At 36.1% G+C, this 27,184-nt stretch overlaps 2 protein-coding genes and 1 long non-coding RNA gene across 3 annotated transcripts; all 3 read left to right on the top strand.

Annotated features, from left to right (window-relative positions):
* The first annotated feature begins 195 nt into the window (after positions 1-195).
* On the top strand, positions 196-7,550 carry LOC115925493 (delta-like protein C). The gene is made up of 9 exons (XM_030989454.1): positions 196-303; positions 1,006-1,119; positions 1,825-1,938; positions 3,578-3,691; positions 4,393-4,506; positions 5,208-5,321; positions 6,026-6,070; positions 6,848-6,874; positions 7,534-7,550. Exons 1-9 carry the CDS (start codon positions 273-275, stop codon positions 7,548-7,550), a joined length of 690 nt encoding a protein of 229 aa, XP_030845314.1. The 5' UTR covers positions 196-272.
* Positions 7,551-10,461: 2,911 nt separating this feature from the next.
* Positions 10,462-18,019, top strand: LOC105441826 (fibropellin-3-like). The gene is made up of 5 exons (XM_030989452.1): positions 10,462-10,588; positions 11,473-11,586; positions 15,628-15,729; positions 16,187-16,300; positions 17,886-18,019. Exons 1-5 carry the CDS (start codon positions 10,504-10,506, stop codon positions 18,017-18,019), a joined length of 549 nt encoding a protein of 182 aa, XP_030845312.1. The 5' UTR covers positions 10,462-10,503.
* A 410-nt stretch (positions 18,020-18,429) lies between these two features.
* LOC115925310 lies at positions 18,430-23,517 on the top strand. Its single transcript, XR_004064615.1, has 3 exons — positions 18,430-18,576; positions 20,766-20,913; positions 23,228-23,517. It is a non-coding gene; the product is annotated as an uncharacterized LOC115925310 (long non-coding RNA).
* Positions 23,518-27,184: the final 3,667 nt, after the last annotated feature.

Below are 27,184 nucleotides of genomic sequence, written 5' to 3'. Positions count from 1 at the left end.
TTAATTGAATAATGTATGAATAGTTTTACAAATTAATTAATTCAAATTAAAAATGACATTATTAGCCCTTAAAATGCCAGTTTTTTTTTTTTTCTGTTATCCGCTAAATGAAAATAAATATATCAACAATGAAATGTTATTCTCGTCATTTTTATCCCATTTATTGTGATTGGAACTCATTTTGAACAGATATCGACGATTGTAATCCTGACCCCTGTGATAATAGAGGAACTTGTACTGATAGAGTGAACGACTATACTTGTGCCTGCGAAATGGGCTATGCTGGAAAAGATTGCGAAACAAGTAAGACATTGAGTCAAAACAAATTACAAACTTTCATACATACACTTTTTATGTAAAGTAATTGCAACTTGCTCATCAAGACATTATAGATAAAAAGCGAACAAGGAAATGAAATGAAAGAAACCTTTAGTCATTAGTGAGAAAAATTTCGCAGGTTTTTCTTTATTCAGAGTCGACAGGAGTGAATGTAGAGACAAAGATATTAGGGTGTCCCATCTGTTTGTGTAGAAATAAGGGAAACTACACTCTTAATCATCTCAAGTTAAAACATGGTAAACGGAAGTGCATGGTCATTTAAAGAACAGATTTGAAATTGTGATTAACACAACAATCTTTCCTAATATATATTTTTTTTTTAAAGGAACAAAAACGTTTGCTTTAGTGACTCTTTCTGTCGGGCAGGAGCACTCTAAGTTTTCTCTGACAATGATATTCTTTTCATGAATATATTTTCGTGCTAAGTCCTCAATTTTGGAATTTTTTTAATTTCTTCAAGATATATTTAGTTGATCAATTTCAATTGAATAATGTATGAATAGTTTTACAAATGAATTAATTCAAATTAAAAATGACATTATTAGCCCATAAAATGCCAGTTTTTTTTTTCTGTTATCCGCTAAATGAAAATAAATATATCAACAATGAAATGTTATTCTCGTCACTTTTATCCCATTTATTGTGATTGGAACTCATTTTGAACAGATATCGACGATTGTAATCCTGACCCCTGTGAGAATAGAGGAACTTGTACTGATAGAGTGAACGACTATACTTGTGCCTGCGAAATGGGCTATGCTGGAAAAGATTGCGAAACAAGTAAGACATTGAGTCAAAACAAATTACAAACTTTCATACATACACTTTTTATGTAAAGTAATTGCAACTTGCTCATCAAGACATTATAGAAAAAAAAGCGAGCAAGGAAATGAAATGAAAGAAACCTTTAGTCATTAGTGAGAAAAATTTCGCAGGTTTTTCTTTATTCAGAGTCGACAGGAGTGAATGTAGAGACAAAGATATTAGGGTGTCCCATCTGTTTGTGTAGAAATAAGGGAAACTACACTCTTAATCATCTCAAGTTGAAACATGGTAAACGGAAGTGCATGGTCATTTAAAGAACAGATTTGAAATTGTGATTAACACAACAATCTTTCCTATTAAATATATATTTTTTTTTTAAAGGAACAAAAACGTTTGCTTTAGTGACCCTTTCTGTCGGGCAGGAGCACTCTAAGTTTTCTCTGACAATGATATTCTTTTCATGAATATATTTTCTTGCTAAGTCCTCGATTTTGGAAGAATTTTTATTTATTCAAGATATATTTAGTTGATCAATTTCAATTGAATAATGTATGAATACTTTTACAAATGAATTAATTCAAATTAAAAATGACATTATTAGCCCTTAAAATGCCATTTTTTTTTCTGTTATCTGCTAAATAAAAATAAATATATCAACAATGAAATGTTATTCTCGTCACTTTTATCCCATTTATTGTGATTGGAACTCATTTTGAACAGATATCGACGATTGTAATCCTGACCCCTGTGAGAATGGAGGAACTTGTACTGATAGAGTGAACGACTATACTTGTGCCTGCGAAATGGGCTATGCTGGAAAAGATTGTGAAACAAGTAAGACATTGAGTCAAAACAAATTACAAACTTTCATGCATACACTTTTTATGTAAAGTAATTGCAACTTGCTCATCAAGACATTATAGATAAAGAGCGAACAAGGAAATGAAATGAAAGAAACCTTTAGTCATTAGTGAGAAAAATTTCGCAGGTTTTTCTTTATTCAGAGTCGACAGGAGTGAATGTAGAGACAAAGATATTAGGGTGTCCCATCTGTTTGTGTAGAAATAAGGGAAACTACACTCTTAATCATCTCAAGTTGAAACATGGTAAACGGAAGTGCATGGTCATTTAAAGAACAGATTTTAAATTGTGATTAACACAACAATCTTTCCTATTAAATATTTTTTTTTTTTTAAAGGAACAAAAACGTTTGCTTTAGTGACTCTTTCTGTCGGGCAGGAGCACACTAAGTTTCTCTGACAATGATATTCTTTTCATTAATATATTTTCTTGCTAAGTCCTCGATTTTGGATTTTTTTTTATTTCTTCAAGATATATTTAGTTGATCAATTTCAATTGAATAATGTATGAATAGTTTTACAAATGAATTAATTCAAATTAAAAATGACATTATTAGCCCTTAAAATGCCAGTTTTGTTTTTTTGATTTTTCTGTTATCCGCTAAATGAAAATAAATATATCAACAATGAAATGTTATTCTCATCACTTTTATCCCATTTATTGTGATTGGAACTCATTTTGCACAGATATCGACGATTGTAATCCTGACCCCTGTGAGAATGGAGGAACTTGTACTGATGGAGTGAACGACTATACTTGTGCCTGCGTAATGGGCTATGCTGGAAAAGATTGCGAAACAAGTAAGACATTGAGTCAAAACAAATTACAAACTTTCATACATACACTTTTTATGTAAAGTAATTGCAACTTGCTCATCAAGACATTATAGATAAAGAGCGAACAAGGAAATGAAATGAAAGAAACCTTTAGTCATTAGTGAGAAAAATCTCGCAGGTTTTCCTTTATTCAGAGTCGACAGGAGTGAATTTAGAGACCAAGATATTAGGGTGTCCTACCTGTTAGTGTAGACCTGTTAGTCATTAGTGAGAAAAATCTCGCAGGTTTTCCTTTATTCAGAGTCGACAGGAGTGAATGTAGAGACAAAGATATTAGGGTGTCCCACCTTTTTGTGTAGAAATAAGGGAAACTACACTCTTAATCATCTCCAGTTGAAACATGGTAAACGGAAGTGCATGGTCATTTAAAGAACAGATTTGAAATCGTGATTAACACAACAATCTTTCCTAACAATACTTTTTTGTTTAAATAAGAACAAAAACGTTTGCTTTAGTGACCCTTTCTGTCTGGCAGGGACACACTAAGTTTTCTCTGACAATGATATTCTTTTCATGAATATATTTTCTTGCTAAGTCCTCGATTTTGGAAGAATTTTTATTTCTTCAAGATATATTTAGTTGATCAATTTTAATTGAATAATGTATGAATAGTTTTACAAATAATTAATTCAAATTAAAAATGACATTATTAGCCCTTAAAATGCCAGTTTTTTTTTTTTCTGTTATCCGCTAAATGAAAATAAATATATCAACAATGAAATGTTATTCTCGTCATTTTTATCCCATTTATTGTGATTGGAACTCATTTTGAACAGATATCGACGATTGTAATCCTGACCCCTGTGATAATAGAGGAACTTGTACTGATAGAGTGAACGACTATACTTGTGCCTGCGAAATGGGCTATGCTGGAAAAGATTGCGAAACAAGTAAGACATTGAGTCAAAACAAATTACAAACTTTCATACATACACTTTTTATGTAAAGTAATTGCAACTTGCTCATCAAGACATTATAGATAAAAAGCGAACAAGGAAATGAAATGAAAGAAACCTTTAGTCATTAGTGAGAAAAATTTCGCAGGTTTTTCTTTATTCAGAGTCGACAGGAGTGAATGTAGAGACAAAGATATTAGGGTGTCCCATCTGTTTGTGTAGAAATAAGGGAAACTACACTCTTAATCATCTCAAGTTAAAACATGGTAAACGGAAGTGCATGGTCATTTAAAGAACAGATTTGAAATTGTGATTAACACAACAATCTTTCCTAATATATATTTTTTTTTTAAAGGAACAAAAACGTTTGCTTTAGTGACTCTTTCTGTCGGGCAGGAGCACTCTAAGTTTTCTCTGACAATGATATTCTTTTCATGAATATATTTTCGTGCTAAGTCCTCAATTTTGGATTTTTTTTAATTTCTTCAAGATATATTTAGTTGATCAATTTCAATTGAATAATGTATGAATAGTTTTACAAATGAATTAATTCAAATTAAAAATGACATTATTAGCCCTTAAAATGCAAGTTTTTTTTTCTGTTATCCGCTAAATGAAAATAAATATATCAACAATGAAATGTTATTCTCGTCACTTTTATCCCATTTATTGTGATTGGAACTCATTTTGAACAGATATCGACGATTGTAATCCTGACCCCTGTGAGAATAGAGGAACTTGTACTGATAGAGTGAACGACTATACTTGTGCCTGCGAAATGGGCTATGCTGGAAAAGATTGCGAAACAAGTAAGACATTGAGTCAAAACAAATTACAAACTTTCATACATACACTTTTTATGTAAAGTAATTGCAACTTGCTCATCAAGACATTATAGATAAAAAGCGAACAAGGAAATGAAATGAAAGAAACCTTTAGTCATTAGTGAGAAAAATTTCGCAGGTTTTTCTTTATTCAGAGTCGACAGGAGTGAATGTAGAGACAAAGATATTAGGGTGTCCCATCTGTTTGTGTAGAAATAAGGGAAACTACACTCTTAATCATCTCAAGTTAAAACATGGTAAACGGAAGTGCATGGTCATTTAAAGAACAGATTTGAAATTGTGATTAACACAACAATCTTTCCTAATATATATTTTTTTTTTAAAGGAACAAAAACGTTTGCTTTAGTGACTCTTTCTGTCGGGCAGGAGCACTCTAAGTTTTCTCTGACAATGATATTCTTTTCATGAATATATTTTCGTGCTAAGTCCTCAATTTTGGAATTTTTTTAATTTCTTCAAGATATATTTAGTTGATCAATTTCAATTGAATAATGTATGAATAGTTTTACAAATGAATTAATTCAAATTAAAAATGACATTATTAGCCCTTAAAATGCAAGTTTTTTTTTCTGTTATCCGCTAAATGAAAATAAATATATCAACAATGAAATGTTATTCTCGTCACTTTTATCCCATTTATTGTGATTGGAACTCATTTTGAACAGATATCGACGATTGTAATCCTGACCCCTGTGAGAATAGAGGAACTTGTACTGATAGAGTGAACGACTATACTTGTGCCTGCGAAATGGGCTATGCTGGAAAAGATTGCGAAACAAGTAAGACATTGAGTCAAAACAAATTACAAACTTTCATACATACACTTTTTATGTAAAGTAATTGCAACTTGCTCATCAAGACATTATAGATAAAAAGCGAACAAGGAAATGAAATGAAAGAAACCTTTAGTCATTAGTGAGAAAAATTTCGCAGGTTTTTCTTTATTCAGAGTCGACAGGAGTGAATGTAGAGACAAAGATATTAGGGTGTCCTACCTGTTTGTGTAGAAATAAGGGAAACTACACTCTCAATCATCTCAAGTTAAAACATGGTAAACGGAAGTGCATGGTCTTTTAAAGAACAGATTTGAAATTGTGATTAACACAACAATCTTTCCTAATATAATTTTTTTTTTTTAAAGGAACAAAAACGTTTGCTTTAGTGACTCTTTCTGTCGGGCAGGAGCACTCTAAGTTTTCTCTGACAATAATATTCTTTTCATGAATATATTTTCGTGCTAAGTCCTCAATTTTGGAATTTTTTTAATTTCTTCAAGATATATTTAGTTGATCAATTTCAATTGAATAATGTATGAATAGTTTTACAAATAAATTAATTCAAATTAAAATTGACATTATTAGCCCTTAAAATGCCAGTTTTGTTTTTTCTGTTATCCGCTAAATGAAAATAAATATATCAACAATGAAATGTTATTCTCGTCACTTTTATCCCATTTATTGTGATTGGAACTCATTTTGCACAGATATCGACGATTGTAATCCTGACCCCTGTGAGAATGGAGGAACTTGTACTGATGGAGTGAACGACTATACTTGTGCCTGCGTAATGGGATATGCTGGAAAAGATTGCGAAACAAGTAAGACATTGAGTCAAAACAATTACAAACTTTCATACATACACTTTTTTTGTAAAGTAATTGCAACTTGCTCATCAAGACATTATAGATAAAGAGCGAACAAGGAAATGAAATGAAAGAAACCTTTAGTCATTAGTGAGAAAAATTTCGCAGGTTTTTCTTTATTCAGAGTCCACAGGAGTGAATGTAGAGACAAAGATATTAGGGTGTCCCACCTGTTTGTGTAGAAATAAGGGAAACTACACTCTTAATCATCTCAAGTTGAAACATGGTAAACAGAAGTGCATGGTCATTTAAAGAACAGATTTGAAATTGTGATTAACACAACAATCTTTCCTAATAATAATTTTTTTTTTAAAGAACAAAAACGTTTGCTTTAGTGACTCTTTCTGTCTGGCAGGGGCACACTAAGTTTTCTCTGACAATGATATTCTTTTCATGAATATATTTTCTTGCTAAGTCCTCGATTTTGGAAGAATTTTTTTTCTTCAAGATATATTTAGTTGATCAATTTCAATTGAATAATGTATGAATAGTTTTACAAATGAATTAATTCAAATTAAATATGACATTATTAGCCCTTAAAATGCCACTTTTGTTTTTTTGATTTTTCTGTTATCCGCTAAATGAAAATAAATATATCAACAATGAAATGTTATTCTCGTCACTTTTATCCCATTTATTGTGATTGGAACTCATTTTGCACAGATATCGACGATTGTAATCCTGACCCCTGTGAGAATGGAGGAACTTGTACTGATGGAGTAAACGACTATACTTGTGCCTGCGTAATGGGCTATGCTGGAAAAGATTGCGAAACAAGTAAGACATTGAGTCAAAACAAATTACAAACTTTCATACATACACTTTTTATGTAAAGTAATTGCAACTTGCTCATCAAGACATTATAGATAAAGAGCGAACAAGGAAATGAAATGAAAGAAACCTTTAGTCATTAGTGAGGAAAATTTCGGAGGTTATTCTTCATTCAGAGTCGACAGGGATCAACGTAGAAACAAAGGGTGTCCGACCTGTTAGTGCAGTTATAAGAGAAACTACACTCTTAATCATCTCAAGTTGACACATGAAAAACGGGAGTGCATGGTCATTTAAAGAAAAGATTTGAAATTGTGATTCCAATTATGATTTGTTTTTAAGCGAGAACAAAAAAATTTAAAGAGATATTTAGTTGATTCATTTCATTTGAATAATGTATAAATAGATCAGGATCGCCATCACCACTGGCATTATCACCACTGACATCATCACCATTGCCATCATCTCCACCGTCGACATCACCACCATCATGCTCACCACCATCACAATCATTATCATCATCAACCTATCAAAATATGTCATTGCTTGACTATTTATCTTATGTTCACCTTGTGTAGGTACTATTTTTGGATGAAATATGAATCTGAAAACATATCTTTTAATAAGATTGTTTTTCTTTTTGGGGGAGTATTATTTAACAGGTCTGTGTAATTTACGTTTCTTAATCAACATTCATGCTAACTTACCCAGAATAAACCAGCTCTGGTTTCTTCTGAATTGCCTAGTAAACAGACAACGGTTAACCAAAAAAAAAATATTATTAACCCTACTACTAATAATAAATGAAATAGGACTAGGAGTAAAAAATGTCTTTTTTTTAATATTTATATTTTATTTATAAACTGACTTTGACATTCATGTTGAGACCATCAGACGCATCAAATGTGTCGCTGAGAATAAAAGCATCATTAGAGTAAAAAAAATGTTAAATTGTATAAAGGTTCAGTCAGTTTTCTATTAGAGATAAAGACTAGTTATGGTCATGCGATTGCATTGTGAAAGAAACGTTGTGGAATCGATCAGAAAAGGTTGATCATCTAACATATAAGTATTGGTGTGTACTGCAAGGTTCTGGAATCATCGAAATGATAAGCAATTTGGCCTAGTCTTGGTAAAGTTACAAGGACTGTACCCAGAAAGATGTATGGGACTACGCGAAAGGTGCGCGACACGTGTGCCTATATCTATCAGGTCCAAACAGATTTAATAATTTACCCCCAAAAATATCAATTAGTAGGCGGTTTTTCGGCAAAATTTGTATCATCAAAACACATTCTTTCTCATGACTGGTAAAAAGAGCTTCCATTCCATTTTTTGAGAGGGGGGTGTTTCCAAAACTGGTCGTTACCTTTAATAAAATAAATGCTTTTTCCGTGTGAAGCTCCGGAATGCCACCTTGTAAGTATCAGAGATACAAAAATGTAATCACTTGAAATGGGGTTTTCTTTTTAAAAGAAACAAAGGCATGGAGTCCAGCATTTGTTGATCCAGGAATGTAATGGAGACTGGTGTGTGATGTATGTGTCTTTCGAGAAAAAAAAATTGTCAATGTTCCGCAAGTTTCGATGGTGCGTCAGTGTGTCTGTCAGAAAGAAAAACAAACAAATGATAAGAAGAAGGAATATAAAAGGGCTTAGTTGAAGGTATGGGGATTTGAAAAGATCTGATCAAAGTAGCTAGCCATTTATGGTACACAAAAATGCCCAAGTGGTAAAATGTAGTGTTTAACTTTGACTTTTAATGTTAATGCTGCTTTGTTCATGATCATAATACAACTCGCACAAGGGAAATGCTGCTTATTTCTATAGCTGGTTGTAAAGTTTAAGTGACCAGAAGGCAGAACCAAAGTTTGAGAATCCCTAAATTAATACAATTATTTATCACGTAATTTGTAATTCTAATAATAATATCCATATCAGCAGGTAGCCTCAGCTCAGCCCATCTCAGCTCAGGATTCCAGTTCTTTACAATTCGATCACACCCCTTGATACTTATCTAAACATGCTTGAACCCTTGGGAATATACTTATACAAGATATAAAACATATCATTTGATCTAGATTTATAATGAATAGCAATGACTAATGAGCAGTCGATTTATTTACATTGCTGTCGATTCGCGACAACAAAAACAAACAAACAAACAAGCAAACAAATATACCAGCTCCAAGAGAGAGATGAACATTTAAATATGTAGGTATGTCGATAAATTTCTTTGAAACTCATCAATTATCCGTATTTCCTGGGTCGAGACGAGTAACATCTCTGTTTACCCGAAAGCCAACACCGTCACCTGGAGCAGGTATCGCTAGCCCTTGCTCTCTCAGGCCCACCGGTTGCAGCGGCTCTGACTCGTGCTGGTAGGATCGCTGCATTTGGTCTATACCATCATCGTCGAGTTATTCCTCTTCTCCTTCTGCTTCAAGCTCTCCTACCTCCCCATCGTAATCATCATCACTTTCACTAATTCCAATGTCTATACGCAATAGTTCAATTTCCTCGTTTACACTCTACAGCCGACATTTTGATCTGAAGAGTATGCTTCGAATTTTATAAAAAGTCGAGTCGCGTGTATTTACAATGTATTATCATATGCGCGCGGGTCTAGCAGTCTGCAGTTAGATGCTTTGTGGCTAGCCGTGGACCGTATGTGACGTCACAAAAGTGACGCTCTACAAAGGACTGCTGAAGACATGAACTCTGGATCTCAAAAATAACATTTTGAGAGTTGATTACTGCGGGCCCAAAAAATATTTTAAAAAGAGAAGTTGTTGTATTGATGAGTAAGGCTTCCCCTTCGCAATGTCATGAATTTTGCATCAAATCAAAGCACTTTTGATTCTTGGAGTGACTCATTGGAGGTCACTGTATTCTTCGTTCTCTGGACTGGAATCTGCTATGCGTGACCGTCCAGGTTCCATTTTGTCTTTTTCGGGCCGTTTTGGTGGCCTTTCTTTCGCCCTATACCTATCTCCACTATCACAGAAGCTACATACTTCTTACAAAGAGGCTCTTTCATTTGAACCGTAGAAACACGTGCATCATTGCACGCACATCGTTGTGACACGATTGCATGTCTAGTTTTGTTTTTGTTTTTGTTTCCCCCTCTATTTAGGCACTATTTTTCTTTATTAACTTCTAAGACAACAATATGTTACTGTTATATACTGTTTTGGTGGCAGCACCAATAAAGCATTTGGCTTTCCTAGCTGTCTCCATATTCAGGTACATTTTTGTTTTTTTCTGTTGTAAATGTTTCTCTTTAAGTTGTACGCTATGTTTTGTATTTTATATGCTCGTTATGATGTTTTTATGATGAATGAAATAATGATCATTTCAATTCAATTCAATTAAATTGAGAATTTCCTATATGTGCATGTAAAATGCCAGTTTTTGTGTCTTAATTTTCCTGTTATCCGCCGAAAAAAAGGTCAAATATGAAATGTTATTCTCGTCACTTTTGTTCCATTTATTATCTCTGGAACTCAAATTTGCACAGATATCGACGAGTGTGCTCTTGAGCCTTGTATGCATGGAGGAACTTGTACTGACGGAGTGAACAGCTATACTTGTGCCTGCGTACTGGGCTATACTGGAAGTAGTTGCGAAACAGGTGAGACATACAGTCAAAGCAAATGACATACTTTCATACATACACTTTTTACATAAAGCAATTGCATCTAGCTCATCAAGACATTGTAGATAAAAATCGAACAAGGAAATAAAAAGTAAGAAAGCTTTAGGCATTGGTGAGGAAATTATTGGAGGTTTTTCTTAATTCAGAGTCTTCTAGAGTGAAAGAAGAAACGAAAGATATTAGGGTGTCATACCTGATGGTGCAGTAATAAGAGAAACTACACTCTTAATCATCTCAAGTAGACACAGGGGAAAAGGGAGTGCATGGTACTTTCAAGAACATAAATTGTAATTTAGCTACTTGTTTTCCTTTTCTTTCGAGTAGACATGTGGATGGTAGGAGTGCATGATCATTTAAAAAAAAACATTGATATTGTGATTCCCACAAGGATCTCTATTAATAAGACAACATTCATCGTACAATAAGAGTAACATATTTCATCCTTATCATACAGATTTAACTGTTGGACATTGGGTGTCTTCAAACTAAGACCATCCATAGGACTATTTTTCATCTCGAAATGAAGGATTTTTGCTCTCCTTTCCCTTTTTTCTTTCGGGGGCACATGAAGCTTCATTTAAAACAAATTGTATCAGGAATATGTTTGCTATTTAAGGCTAAATTATCGGAAAGAATTCGAAAATCACAAAAAATAATATTTAGTTAATTCATTTCATTTAATTTATTTTTAATGGGTTTTTATGTATAAAATAACAAATTCCTCAACTGTAATTAATTTGCATTTCGAATATTAGTTTTGACATAATTTTTGTTATCTGCACCAAAAAAATTGTCTAAATGAACATTGTTTTCTCGTAACTTTTATACATGTCTTTGTCTTTGGATCTCACTTTACACAGATATTGATGAATGTGCTAGCAATCCATGTATGAATGGAGGAAGTTGCGCTGATGAGGTCAACTACTTCACTTGTGCCTGTGTTAATGGCTCTATTGGGACTTTGTGTGGAACAAGTAAGTTTTAAAATCGAATCAGATTAAATCCCGACATAAATACACTTTTTTTAGTAATGCTTTACCTCCTTGCTCATCTAAAAGTTATAGATAAAGGTTAAAGAAAGAAAAAAACAAAAACATCAAGTAATTGCAGAGAATTTTTTTTGAAAATGTTCTTGATTCAAAGTCAACAGAACTGAACAAAATATTTGTTATATATTTTTAAGCAGTAATGAGAGAAACTACTCTTCTTTTGATTACATTGAAACAAAAAAAACCCTGATTATCATGTTTTTCAATATGCAGATACCGTTACGTTATTCAGTTGACGATGTGTATGCATATGCTCATTATTGTAAAAACTAGCAGAGCACTATGGGTTTTTAAAAGGCGACATCTTGTGATTACATTGAAAATAACCTGATTATCATGATGTTTTTTCAATATGCAGATACCGTTACGTTATTCAGTTGACGATGTGTATGCATATGCTAATTAATGTAAAAACCAGCAGAGCACTATGGGTTTTTAAAAGGCGACATCTTGTGATGGTCGCCTGTTCTTTTGGTGCGCCAGAATGCCTTATTTTGGTGGTAAGTTCATTATCATTTCGACAGTATATCCTGCCAAGAAATCAATATGATTCGACTACGGTCTCTTATACGATCCCAAGCAGGATATGCTTGCTGCATTTGTATTTTTTTTTCTCAGCTTTCCATTAATTCAATTTCTCACTACTAACCTTGGGTGCGATAGTAAAGGTGAGCGATGAAAGTAAACTTGAGTTTAAGCGTAGGGGTGCCAAGTCCAGATTCAAGAGATTATTCAATGTGGCAGAGCTACTGTTTTCTGAGATAGGGCGGAGGCACAGAATTTCTTCGAGAGGTATCATCAGAAGGCATACCAAAAAGTGCAATATGATCATGACAAGTTTACCAGGACCATCCAAGACGAGGCAGAGTATGATAGAGAAGACGTCTGGATGGAAGGTGTTCATGGTGATTTCCTGAAGTTACAGTTTATGGTCATTGACTGTGTCAATCTTGTTTATTTTTATTGAAATATATACGATCTGATGAATCAGATGGTTATTTTACTGACTGCTAAGAAAGCATTAATGCTTGTAAGGAAGCAACTAGACGGCCGACGGCTTTAGGTCGTCTCCGAGGGAACTGGTAGTGAGGATTAATATCTTTATACCAAAAGGCAATAGCGCATCGCCTTGGTTTCGAACCCGGGTCACCGGATTACGCGACCACTGCTCTACCGATTGAGCTATCGCACCTCCTCAGACCACAGGGGATTTTCGGGGTCGGATAATCTGATTATGATGTTGTCCCATCGATTTTATGACACCATCCTATTAAACTTAGTGCAAATGGCAGATAGAGTGGTAAATGTATAGCCTTTACCACAAGTCGTGTTCCTTTATTTCTGAACTCAGCTAAGCTCGGGTAGGTAAATTCCGATATGGCCGTCATCTTGAATAGAAGGTATTGTAGTTTTAAAAAACAGATACGAATACCACGATGCGCAAAATAGTGATTATTTTTAGCTGCATACAACTCACTTTCATCATCCACTGCACATAATGAATAAGCACACATCTTTCAATTCAAGTTTCGAAAAGATGTCCTCTCTTTCGTCAATGTGGTAAAACATGTGGCGCACATGATGTAATGGAAGAGGAGGTTGCTGCCTCTCTGTCCAAAATCCATGACATTAACACATCTCACCCAACTGAACACGTCAATAAACGGTTATTAAGGGCATCGATCTCAATTTAGCTATGGTCATAACCATAACAGAAAAAGAAGCCTGGTCGGCGGCGAGTTTTTAGCCAATTTCGCCCGGTTACCGAGCGGCGGCCGTCCCGGCACCGCTTGTTTTGGCGCGGAGTTAAAATACGGCGGTCACTGCTCACTTTTTAATCGCCGCCCAAAATACGCTCGGTGCCCTGGCTTTCGCCGCCCGTGCACCGAGCGTAAATCGAAGCCGGTATGTCAAAGGCTACCGAGTGGTCGCCGCCCGGTCGCCGCTGTGAGATCAGTCGGTCACTGGACGTCGAGTTAAATATCGGTCGGCAGCCGTTGACCTAGCGGCTTCGATTTTTTACCTTAATCGATCGACAGCGATCGCTTGTTTAGGTCGATGCCCGGGCGGCGATCGTCCGGGCACCGAGCGTATTTTGGTGCCCCGCCGATCATCGGCTGGCCGCCGGGCAATTTGTTTAAAATCAGCCGGTGGACGGTGGGAGACCGCTAGGGAATCGGTGAGTCAGTCGGTCAATCCTGGGACGCCGCCCTGAGAAGCTCCAAAATTTCGCCCAGTTTTGACCTAAAATCGACCGGAGACCGACGGGAAATTGACAGGGCACCACCACTCAGGCATCGCCAGGGATCTACAGCCTGCTCGACTTCTCCAAAAATCGTTTGCCTTTATAGCTATGGTCACAAACCCCCAAAGTAGCCTGCTCGGCGGCCGGGCGGCTAGTTTTTAGCGCGGAGTTAACATTCAGCAGCGCCTGCTCTCTTTTCACTGGCCGCCCAAAATACGCTTGGTGCCTGAATGGTCGCCGCCCAGGCATCGACCTAGTCGAGCGTTCGCCGTTGAGCGATTTAGGTCAAATATCGACGCCGCTAGCTCAAAAGGAGGCTGCCGAGCGGTCGCAACCCAATCGCTGCCCAGTCGTCGCTGGGAGATCATTAAGTCACTGGACGGCGAACGGCCAGGCATCGAGCGTATGTTGGTGCCCCGCCGCGCACCGGCCGGCCGCCGAGCATTTTTTTTTTAAATCAGCCAGTGGCCGGTGGGAGGCCGTTAGGGAATCGGTGGGACATCAGCCAGTGACTGCCAGGACGCCGCCCGGAGAAGCTCCCCGATTTCGCTCAGTTTTTGCCTAAATTATACGGAAATCAACAGAGCACAGCCCAGGCATTCCTGGGGCTCTACTTCTCCAAAAATCGTTGGGCGATGCCCAAATTTCCAGCAGCGAGCGAGCAGGATACAAATCGGTCGGTCGCCGACCAAAGCTTAACTAATACCAGTGGCGGATCCAGGGGCGTGGACCCTGGCGCCCCCCCCCCCCCCGGAAGGAAAGGGTGTAAAAACACGTTAATTTTACCCTTTTTTCTCTAAAGTTACAACAGTGGATTTAGCTCCTTTTGGAAATAAAAAGTGACGTAAACCGCCGCAAAGAAAGGCGGCTAAATATGTTGTTTAGTGTAAAGGAATGGCAACTGCAGGCAACGGAAGCCCTGCACTTACTATCTGGAATACTGTGTTTAAAGATACAGAAATGTGATGCGTATTACACTTTACATCATCATGTAAATACAAATCATACAGGTTTGCCGCGTCGAATCTGAACCTTTTGATTTAGGGGGCTAATTTAGACATTACCAATAGTCTTGCAATTAATATCTTAAAGGCCCGGTCACACATAGGGGACGCACGGCCAGCGCATTGAAAATTTGCAATTTTGGCAGTGCGTTGTCGTTCGCTAAGCGTGCGTCATAATTTGTTACTCGTTCGTCGAGCGCGCTGGACCAACGCTATGCATTCGTCGTCATTCGCTGTGTGCGTCAGAATTTTTTGAGCATGCTCAAAAGTGTGCGCGGAGCTCGACGCATGAATGTACACGCCAAAAGGACGCCAAACATGCGCGGAGCGCGGTAGACCAACGCCAGACATTATGTGGAGCACACATCCTGTATACGCGCAGCGCGCTAGCATCACACTATGCTTTCGGTGTCAGCTGGCTAGCTTCTCCCAAATCCTGACAAAAGTCGAGCGTCTATGTGTGACCGGGCCATTAAACAAAGGCAACGAAATTGTCATTTGTTTTGTTTACATAGTGTTCATTATACTCCATTAACGACTTTCCTTCAACGTTTAATTTGAGGCACTATAAAATATAAAGCTTCTCTCTTTCTCTAACTTTTGGGAACCAACCCCCAGTCAATAAATGTATCAGAGTATTCTTGTTACGTGACATGACTATCATCTAAATCACACATGTACATGACCAGATATTCTCCACATATATTTTTTGTTTAGCTGAGTGTGGTGATGGAACTGTTTGTCATAATGGCGGAGCATGCACAAACCCCGGACCGTGTGATTGTGTAACCGGTTTTAACGGTACTATGTGCGAGACTAGTAAGTACCCCCCCCCCCCCCCCCGAAAGAAGGAAGTAAAAATATATATGAGTATATCACCAAAAAAAATAGGGTTAAGGAGTTTATAGTAAAATATATATATATATATATATATATATATATATATATATATATTGTTGTGTTATTCTTAATTACTGAATAAGAGAGTAATTTGGCTTTCTTTTTCTGGTTGATTGAAAACAAATAGTGATTTGCATAATTTGGAAGATTAGGGATTTTTTAAATTTATTATTATTATTATTATTTTTTTTTTTTTTGGGGGGGAGTAACATTTTGGCGTTTCCATTGTTAATGTATGTCTTCATTTTATCTTTCTGCTACACAAATTTGCTGTATCAAATACTTTGTGGATGGGCTTAGATCATATGTTTGTCTAATTGGCCATTAAGCTAGAAATTTTAATTGATATATGATTACTATTTTTAAACGGATACAGATATTGATGATTGTTCTACTACTCCCTGTATGAATGGTGGAGTTTGTGTTGATGAAGTGAATTCCTTCACGTGTAACTGTGCTGCTGGCTATAAAGGAGATACATGTCAAACAGGTTTGTCACAAAGTTGAATTTGTCTTCAGTATTTTTTTTTTTTATTCCAGAACATTATTTTGGATGAAGGTTGTGAACCTTTTTTCATAATACATACTACATTTTCAAGTTGGTGTTTTAAACAAATATATATGGAGTCAAATGCGTTTGTGTGTGCGTGTGTGTGTGTGGTTGCGTGTATGTGTGTGCGTATTTGTGTGTGCGTGTGTGTGTGTCTGTGTCAGTCTGACTGCCATTATTCAATGCACTGTTTTATTCCTCACCCAGTAACTTGGCGCAAGTGAGATCTGGCAGTCATGTAAAGATTGTCTGATGTTCAGTTATGCATGCAGAGATTGAAATGAAAATGGTACCTAAATGTATTGGGAGGATAATTTAATCAAGGCATATCATGAAACCCATGATTAAATATTCATACTTCAAACAATACAACTTTTAAAAAATGGGACATTTTTTCTGACCCACCCTGTATAAATGCTACCTGTCCTGTCAATAGCGGTGCCTCCCTCTAGATGAAAATGTGTGTTAATATAGAGCTTGTCTAGAAAGGACACCTGCTTACATTGGCCACTTAATTGTTTTGCTTCAATTTGATATAATCTAAAGACAGGTTTGACTGTATTCAGGTCATTCTTATAATTTCTGCAAGATTACAATCACAGCAAGGATTTACCGCTTCGTACATTAAACGGGAAATAATTCATTGAATATCATTTAAAATTTGCAATTGCATTAAAAACACGTTATTGTACTGTTAATTAAGATTTATCATAGGGTACGATCAGAGTGGTATATTTCATCCTCATCAAGGTGAAACTGGGACTGACATCCTGATCATAGCGATTCAACTTTTGGCGCTATGGTGTCTTGAAACTCAGACCATTTATAGAACATTTCTGCGTCCATGTTCAAAGTTATTCAAACCCAAAATGAAAAATCCCTTGACAGATTTTTTTTAATTATTTGACAGGAACACAGTAAAATTTTTGAGACAATGCTCGTTGATCATCAAGAAATTATAGATAAACATAAATATTAAAAAATATATATATAGATAAAGAGCTAACTAGAAAATCAAAGGTGCTAAACATGAAATCAATGGAAGGGAAGATCTTTGAAGTTGTTTTCCTAATTCAGAGTCAACAGAAATGAAAGAACAAACAAACGGTTCCAGGGTGTTTTAGGCTTTAGTTCTCTCTCTCTCTCTATATAAGTGCCATATCGATTGACTTTGGCGATCATGCTGTTCCACAACCCTCGGTTCCTAGCCTTCTGTATTAGTACCACTCCCAGTTCTGTCACTCCTCTCTCTTCCAACAATTTCTGCAGACTGTCCATCCAAAGTATCCTCCTTCTTCCCATACTCCTTCTTCCCACAAGTTCTTTGGCTTTAGTTCAGTATTGATAAAAACTACACACCTTTTGATTTCGAGTAGACCCTTGCAACATGGCAGTACATATTAAAGTAGATATGGAGCTGTTTTCCTTCTACTGTCTATACCCTTTCAATAAAATAACGATGAAATAATTTGATAAGTTATCAGAACTAATGTGAACTATTGATATATATCTTTGAAATGAACAGTTCTGTGCGATCTATCGAATTGCCAAAATGGTGGGACATGTACCCCTTTTGGACATCCTTGTAATTGCCCACCTGGTTTTACGGGAGACCTTTGCGAGAACGGTAAGTTGTGTCATGTGTTTATCAATGGTTAATCCTCAAAGAATGTTGGTTCAGACAAAAGGTTCGATGATTATAATGATAATAACAAACTTTTAATCCAATATATTTTGTTATTTTTTTTATTTATTTTTTAAAAATTTATTTATTTATATATTTTTTTTTTAATTTTTTTTTAAATTTTTTTTTAAATATTTTTTTATTATTATTATTTATTTATTTATTTATTTTATTTATTTATTTATTTATTTATTTTTTTTTTTTTTTGGGGGGGGGGTTATGCTCCCTTTTACTACTTCTCCCTGGACATATATATATGATTATAATTACAGTTTAAAAAGAAAAAAATGTAAGGTAACTCTCCTTTCTTTGCACAGTCACAAATGATTTCCCGTACATGTATATTTGTCTGGTCTTGTTTTTCATAATCGCATATTTCTTTTTTTTGTCCAGCTCCTCAAAGATTGTCAAACGGAGCCATCATTATTCTTGCTTTGGGGTTATTCGGTTTTGTTCTCATCTTCTTCAGCTTGGTCTGCTGCGTTTTTGTTCAAGGTGTCAGACGAAATCAAGCAGCGAAACTAATGCTCGCGTGAGTATTACGATAAACTTACAAATGAGCAAGTCCAACCTATTATTTCCCATAATGTACTGACCACATCTATGATTGCACTCCTTAATAAGGACAATCACTCCCCGAAAATTAACCCCAAGGAAAGCCATCCGCGAGGACAATTACCAACGTAAATTTACCCCATATGAGATTTCCCCCCCCCCTCCAACCCCGTGGACAATAACCCTCAAAAGACAAATATTCACCCACACCTGAAACTTACCCCCTAGGACAAGTACACCTCCCCCATGTTCATTAAAGGGAAAGTCCACCCTGGAGATAAGTTGGTTATATAACGATAATTTTTGTTCGGGGGTGTAAATGTCTTCGGGAGGGGGGAAGGGTGATTGTCCAAGGAAATTAATTTCCCGCTGGTAATTAGCCGGGGGTTACTGCCCAGGGGAATAATTTCCAAGAATCAATTTCAGTATATACGACGACTGTAGCAAGATGATAGCTCTACTAGAGCTTGAATCAGACTAAACATAAAATTAAATGGTACTTTTATGTTGACAATTCCATGGTGACAATGCCATAATACAATTCAGTAATACTTGGTCAATGGTGGGGCATACATGTATTTTGGACCTGCCTAACGAGTACCAAGGGGTATCATGCCGAGTGGTATAACTCCATTTTATCACGGTGTATGCATGATTGTTAGACATTCTGCATAGAATTCGAGGACGTTCCCAGATAAGTCATTGTTCGTTAACATCCCCAGAAAAAATATTCGAGAAAAAAAGCTGTCTTTATGAAAGAACAAGAACATTTCAAGAAATGGGGACATAATTTCATGATGTTTGCAAACATGATAATGTATAAGTGTATGTTCATGTGTATGTTTATGTGTATGTTTGCAAAAAAGTGGCACTTTTTTGCATAAAGTGGACTCGATAATAAAAAAGAAAGGATGGCACCTTCATTTAGGCAAAAACGATCAACTTCAAGTACCCACCCCCCCCCCCCCTCCGGAATACTCCCTTGTTCATTAAAGGGGAAATCCACCCTTATGATAAGTTCTTAATGCAAGAACATTTTTTTGATAGGGGGTAAAGTGTCCTCATAGGAGGGGGTGATTGTCCATAGAGGGTTATTTTCGAAGGGGTAATTGTCCTCAGGCGGTAATTGTCCCCGGGGTTATCCTAGGGGGTAATTTTGCAGGGCTGGTTGTCCTCGGGGCGATTGTCCTGGGGGGGGGGGGGGTAATTTACCGGGGGTGATTGACCAGGGGGTAATCGTCCAAAAACCAAATTCATCCTTATACCTATATGTCTATCTACGTATATATCAATCCAGCTGCCTATCTATCTACCTATCTATCAAAATGTCTACCTCTATATATGTAACTATAGATCTGTGTCCCTTTCTCTTTCCCTTTATCTACCTACTCATCTGTATATCTATCTACATATCTAACAATCCATATACATGTACCTATCAAACTGTCTACCTCTATATATGTAACTATAGATCTGTGTCTCTTTCTCTTTCCCTTTATCTACCTACTCATCTTTGTATCTATCTACATATCTAACAATCCATATACCTATCAATCAAACTGTCTACCTCTATAAATGTAACTTTAGATCTGTGTCTCTTTCTCTTTCCCTTTATCTACCTACTCATCTTTGTATCTATCTACATATAAACAATCCATATACCTATTAATCAAACTGTCTACCTCTATAAATGTAACTTTAGATCTGTGTCTCTTTCTCTTTCCCTTTATCTACCTACTCATCTGTATATCTATCTACATATCTAACAATCCATATACCAATCTATCAAACTGTCTACCTCTATATATAGCTATTTGTTTAAATGAATGTATATATATATATATATATATATATATAGAGAGAGAGAGAGAGAGGGAGAGAGGGAGGACGAGAAAGAGCTTTTAATTGTTGTATACATGGATACCTCTTTCATGTGAACTAGTTTTGGTTTGGGTTTTTATTTCGACTTGGTGATATTATATCCTTTGTATCGGCTGATTTGTAATCATTATGTTTAGTATGAGATGAAGTGAACCACTTTATTGACCAATCACAGTTCTCACGCATGGTCGCCTGTTTCAGCATTTTTTGTAAATGTTGTGAAGATATTGTTCATAGTTCTTAAATGTAACAAAATATATAACAAAGTTATTTTTTCTTCTTCAGTGAGGCGCAGTATGACTATTCAATTTGCCGAAACAGAGGTGTCTACGTAAACGATTCTTTGAAGGGTTCTGGGGACTACGAGTCCATTCAAGAACGCCGGTATGCTGTTTGCCAAACATTGGATCGACTGCGAGAAACTAATGCACTGGTATAAACAGTTTCCTTGTCGATGTGTTTTAACTTCTTATAACTTTTTATATACCACAGAAATAATCTCCCTGTTCGATATCATAATGGCATTTATCATGTAATAGATAAACCAAAGGCTTTCAATAATATACCCAAATATGAACAATATGCAGGATTCAAACACCAGCACTTCGCTATCTTTCTCTTATAGTACAAAGTGTTGTGTACACAAGTTTTTGAAAATTCTTTAAATTTTTTAACGTCACCATCTGCTTGCTTTAAACAATTTCACTTATTGAATTTATTGGAAAATGAAAAGGTGTTTTATTTTAGCCTCTTACGTGTCTGTTCCCCGTTTGTTCACCACTGTTTCATATAATAGGGGGAAAAGATCCTAAATACAATATGTAACTTTCTCAACAACAAAAAAACCTCATCATTAAAAATCACCAATGCATAGAGGGGCACTTAGAGCTATGGCACTGCTTGAAATATCCGTAGAAAATGTCAATATGTGAATACCCATACGAAATTATATGTAGCTGTACACTTAATAATTACATTGACTATACCTGTTAACTAATCTTTTCAATTGATACAGTTTCTTCTCCCCACATTATCAGCCATTTCATTCACCTGCTAATAGTTGCATCTCTATGAATGGGATCCACTTTGCTTTAATACATTCTTTTTTGCTATGTCGGATAATCCTCTTTTACTTTTGAGAAGTTAAGATAGATATTTGTTCAAATAGCATGCATACCATTAGTAAACGGGTCTATTGAATGTTTAATTTGTGTGTGTGATTTATTGTTCATGAAACATGATGATGATGCTAAAACAAAGCACTTTTATGGCGCCATTTATCTGCTTTAAACATTGAAAAGGCGTCCGTTCTACCAAAAGTTATGAATTACACATTGTCTTCAAAAGATAGGATTAGTGAGCACTAATTTTTATTTTTGTTTTGGCCCCCGAAAATTAGAACAAATCTCACCGGCAACATGTCCGAAGCGTTGTCTCTGGCGGCTCGTTAACGGGGAATATGGTGGGCGTGCGGTTGCGCATCTGAACCCTGGGAAGGTGATGTATTGGGGTGGGGCATGCACGAATGTGGCGTTTTTTTAGTTTTCGATGGCTGCGTAGTTTAGGTTATAAACTAGCAAATAATAAGTAGATACATAGATTTATACTGTAAATAATACAAATCAGCTATGATTTTCCTGTTTACACATACTCACAATAATAGTAACAACAATAGTAATAATAGCTAGGTCTTACATAGCGCTTGTCAGGACCAAAGGCCCTCTTAAAGCGCTTCACATATATATATATATATTATTACCCAGGTCATCGGATCCAGGCTTACCCGCAAACAATGTGCGCACATTCTCCACTCCATGGGGAGCATTCCAGCCAGGTGTCATTTTTACAGGCGCCCACTTGCTTATCTAAGCACATTAGCTTTCGCATCCTACCGGGTACCCATTTATCACCTTGGTGGAGAGTGGCAAATGTAGATCAATGTATTGGCAATGGACAATGCTTATCCAACGGCAGTGATTGTTACATCCTGCCTGGTACCCATTTAGTACCTGGGTAGAAATTAGTAAATATGCATCAATTCCCTCGGCCCTTGGATTGGGATCATTTGAATGAACCAATAAACTACGACACCTCCACTTTGACATTAAGTCTCAGGAAAATGAGCTAATTCCAGTCTTAATATACTGAAGTTCCCTAGACATACATGTACACAGTGGCGGATCCAGGGGAGGGGGGGGGCGGCGGGGGGTCAGCCCCCTCCCCCGGAAAAGATTTTTTTTTTTTTTTTTTTTTTTGGGGGGGGGGTGCAAATTTTCAAATTTTCGAGGGCCAAACAAAAAATGCTCACTACTCCCCCCTCCCCCTCCCCCCCATGTAATAAAAATATATCAACACATTATGAGCTTTAAATATATTACTACTGTAAAGAGATTTTGCAAGTAAAAATTACACTCTATTAATATCAGAGCATTTTGTGAGTAGACTTTTCACGGCAACCATCGCACTCGCTTAAAATACGGCTCGCACCACAAAACTGAAGTCCAACTTTTGTTCCGTGAGCACTTTTGCATGTCATCCTTTGTTATCTTCTTTATATTCAATAATTCTGTTATTCATTAACCCACAGAATGCCATAGAATGCCCTTTTCTGTTTTTCAAGGTTGGTTTTATACGTTCTAGCAGTACATAATGTTTTCCTTTAGGTGATTGGTACACGTTAATATAATTTCATATGTATTTTCTTTCAAACTTTGATTTTTCTTTTCATCTATTTCTTTTCATTACAGAACAACAGTGTGGATCAATTTCTAGTCCATTATTGATCATCAAGAAATAACCTACGGATTAAGAAGGAATATGACAACGGAATTCGGATGAAAAGAATATAGTGAATTAGTTGAATACTTATAATAGAAAGATTGGTTCTCTGTTAAATAGGCTAACGGTTGACTGATTGAATTGATGTAATCATGCTAAACTCACATCAGCAAGTCTCTGTTAGAAACATAAAACTAATGAAATAAAAATTAATTTAAATATAAATATATAAAATAATTGAATATAATTTACTGTATATGTGAGTGTATAATGGCTGCATTATTAATCTAAAAAGCGTTCTATATCATCATTCATATATTATTCATCAAGTAACTGATATTCATTTTCTCCAAATATATAGAAACACATGATCCATAAACTATAATCTAAAGATCTGATTTCTACGTCATGTTTTCAGTGTGGCCAAATTTCAAGTGTTTGGAATAGTACAAATCTAGTTTTCTATAGTTAATGTTCAAATGCTTATGTTAATGGAAGTATAACACCCCCTTTTCTCTCTCTCTCTTTCTCTCTCTTTATGTATATATATATTAGATGAGTACACTTTTTAATGGATTTGTTTTTGGTATAAATATATGAGCACTGCATATGAAAAAAGGTATTAAATACACAACATGATGTGATCATATGTGGTAAATCCAGCGCGCTAAAACAATACAACCAGTATCGTTGAATTTTTCCTTTATGAAAATAAAAATAAGAATGTTTACCTTTGGCACTTTTACCTCAAACATTTTTGCCAGGCACCAAAATAACCCCCTTCCCCCACCCTTCCCTCTCCCTCTCCTCCACCACCATCACCACCACCAGGAAATAAAGCAATTAAAGGATTTTGTAGCTAGGACTTTTTCTTCTGCTTATTATTAAACGGATAGGCTTAGTATATGAACATTGTAAACACCACTTGTTTTGTAACGTTCCGCTAAAATAGTGAAGCCAAAATGACTTTGGTTGGGAACAAACGAAAAAAGTGTACGTCTGATGTATTTAAATAAAGCAGGCATCACATTTGGGTCATTGCCATTTGAAAAAATGAAGATTTTTTTTTCTTAACATGTAATATATATTTTGTTTATTTTATATATCTTCATTTCCCTCCAAAGCAATTCATTATACAGTACTAGTGTTACCCCTTATAAGTCTTTCATTATTTTAACAAGGCTCCATGTTTTTATATATATTCTTGTTGATATGATATATTTGTTTACATAGGATCACGAAACACTAAAATAAATATTCCAGTAGGGAAGACCGCTGCATACTTAATTGAGTCAATGTGTAATTCATGAAGTATATTTCATTATCATCAACATCATCATCATCGTCATCATTTGTTATTGTTTATCATTTACTTATTATCATTAGTATCACATTATTGTTATCAAAATTATCCTTATGTTTTGTTCAAGATCATTGTAAAAGGTACTAGACTATGTCCCATTTGCAGGCCCGAAAAGTGTTAGCTTCCAACTGCATTTGAAGAAAAAAACTGATTTAGAACTTCCTTCAAAACGAAAGGACCTGAAAATGGCTGTTAGTGGGAAAATAATGACTATTAGTTGTCGAATCGACTGAAGTGATTACAGTCGCCTAAGTAATAGTCTGGTTTTAAGACCCTTTTACCGAATGGCCGTACGTTTTGTGCTGCACACAGATTCAATCAGTTTAATTTTGGCTATTACAAGTAGTGGGTTATTGAAATAGACAAACGATCACGTACCTGTTACAGCTCATTTTATGTTTGTTAATACCAACGAAAAAAAGATGTCAGTCAGTCACTTAATAGTGACTGACGGCGAAGCTTGGGTAAACGGGTTTCCTTGCATAATTTGAATACCTGGAGCGGTATTCTGAACATTGTTGTAAATTTTGTGTTATCTTTTGTTGTATCTTCCAGAGATAACACAGCGCTAATATTGTTGTAAGTTGGTATTCTGAACATTGTTTTATCCCTGTGTTATCTCTTGAAGGACCGCCTCTATCTTATCTTTGACCATTGATGACACGCCCATTTTTTGTGGACCCTACCAATCAAAATCTATTTTATATAAGCATGATAAGTAGGTCAACCACTAGAAATACTTTATGCCATATCTGAAGATGCGCCTAGCGCATATTAATCTTGGGCGTAATTAGTTATTTGAGCACTTATTACGCGCGTCATCATTATGCGCTGTTGAATGTGGATCATGAAGACAAATCACGCTTTCACTATATTGGTTAAGATGAGAGCATTAAAATCGTCATATCCTAGCATGTAATATCTTAGAAAGTTCTCATCTGTGATGTTTCCGGTCAACAAACAATCTTCTTCTAACTCGTCTATTGGCACTAAGTTGGTTCTGGGCAAAAAATATTGCCGCCATTATATCACCACGAAAGATACAACCCCCTACCCGTTGTAAATATTGTTGTAAATACCATGCGAGATAAGATAAGATAAAAGATACAACTTTCAGAATACCAATTATCTCGACATATTATCTCCCGTGCGCATATGCAAATGAGGATTAAATGCCACTCTATTAATAATACGCACAATTACAAGCGCACCAAAGTATGAGCGCAGGCGCGGCCAATAAGATGAGAGAAAAGATACAACAAAAGATAACACAAAAGTTACAACAATGTTCAGAATACCAACTTTATCTTATCTTCAAAGATACAACAGTATTAGAGATAACACAGGGTTCAGAATACCGCCCCAGGAAACTGCTAATGTTTAAATTTAACAGATAGGACATACATGACACATTCATAATTCCTGCAAAGTTCTACAGAATTCGATGTTGGCTGCAAAAGGAACATGTATCTTTAAGAGAGTAATCGTTGTGCAAGTATGTGTGTGTGTGTGTGTGTGTATACATGATACGTGCGTGCGTGGGAGGATAGGTGGGTGACGAAGACAATCATAGGGCTGTACCTTCACTTTGACAACCACGCGCGAAACGAGGATGTCATCGGTTCCAGACTTTTAACATCAGATGGTCCCTTTTATAGGGGATACGTTTATTTAGGTTCTCTATTTGCTTGGAAAAGGTCGATCCTCGGTTATGCAGTACATTTACAGATCTTTCTAGGGATGTTATATTCCTAGAAACAAGTGTATTTTCGAACATGTACTGTAATAGGATACCGATGTGTACCATCGAGTCTTCGATTTACACCAAAAACGCGCATGAGCGTAAACATGCGAAGACATGGGCGCTCTAGCCATATCAAGTTAACATTGAGCGACCCCGCCTTTTGGCTTTTGTCTTGTATGATCTACCTTCTTTAGTTAGGTTAGGTCTATTGTTAAGCACGCGATGGGTCAGAGCAGTGACTTGTTTTGTTTTACCCGGATGCTTCAAGTCGATGTGCTAGTGCTAGTGCTAGTGCCATTTACCATGGTCCCTCTTAGAAGAATTAAAGCCGTCGGACCTACGCTACATACTTCAATGCGTAAACATGCCTTCAAATAAAAGGGGCACCTCTTAAATTGGAATAGGGCAATTGTCATAGGTGAAGAGGGAACTTTCAAAAGTTAAAAGAAGCACTTACTTGGAAATAAAAGGGCATTTATGAGAATGAAAAATGGACATGTGTCTAAATTAAAATGGCACTCATCAGAGGTAAACAAGGGAAAGCGGCACTTTTCCTATGTAAAAAGGAGCACTCGTGAGGAACTTGGAAAGTGGGAGGCACTCTGTGCCCCCCCCCCCTCCCACACCAAGGTGTCTCTAGATGCGCGAGTAGACAGGACGCGATAAATAAGGCGGGCATGCATATAGGCTGACATCTTTAACGTCACTACCAATCTCTTCCCAGGAAGCATTTTATATTACGACTGGTACAAATATACTTTTTCTTTTTTTCAAGTAATATTTTATTTGGTACTCAAAACAATACAGTGCGTCCCAGAA

The sequence above is a fragment of the Strongylocentrotus purpuratus genome, unplaced genomic scaffold (genome assembly GCF_000002235.5).
Source record: "Strongylocentrotus purpuratus isolate Spur 01 unplaced genomic scaffold, Spur_5.0 spur5_scaffold_18, whole genome shotgun sequence".
NCBI lineage: Eukaryota > Metazoa > Echinodermata > Echinoidea > Camarodonta > Strongylocentrotidae > Strongylocentrotus > Strongylocentrotus purpuratus.
This window is presented reverse-complemented; position numbering and strand designations above follow the sequence as displayed.

What these genes read in the sequence shown, in the direction of transcription:
- LOC115925493 (XM_030989454.1), top strand. Translation starts at nt 273, where the DNA reads ATGGGCTATGCTGGAAAAGATTGCGAAACAA. An exon ending in TGGAAAAGATTGCGAAACAA is followed by an intron (nt 4,507 to 5,207) that starts GTAAGACATTGA and finishes CATTTTGAACAG; the next exon opens with ATATCGACGATTGTAATCCT. An exon ending in TGGAAAAGATTGCGAAACAA is followed by an intron (nt 5,322 to 6,025) that starts GTAAGACATTGA and finishes CATTTTGCACAG; the next exon opens with ATATCGACGATTGTAATCCT.
- LOC105441826 (XM_030989452.1), top strand. Translation starts at nt 10,504, where the DNA reads ATGCATGGAGGAACTTGTACTGACGGAGTGAACAGCTATACTTGTGCC. An exon ending in TGGAAGTAGTTGCGAAACAG is followed by an intron (nt 10,589 to 11,472) that starts GTGAGACATACA and finishes CACTTTACACAG; the next exon opens with ATATTGATGAATGTGCTAGC. An exon ending in CGGTACTATGTGCGAGACTA is followed by an intron (nt 15,730 to 16,186) that starts GTAAGTACCCCC and finishes AAACGGATACAG; the next exon opens with ATATTGATGATTGTTCTACT.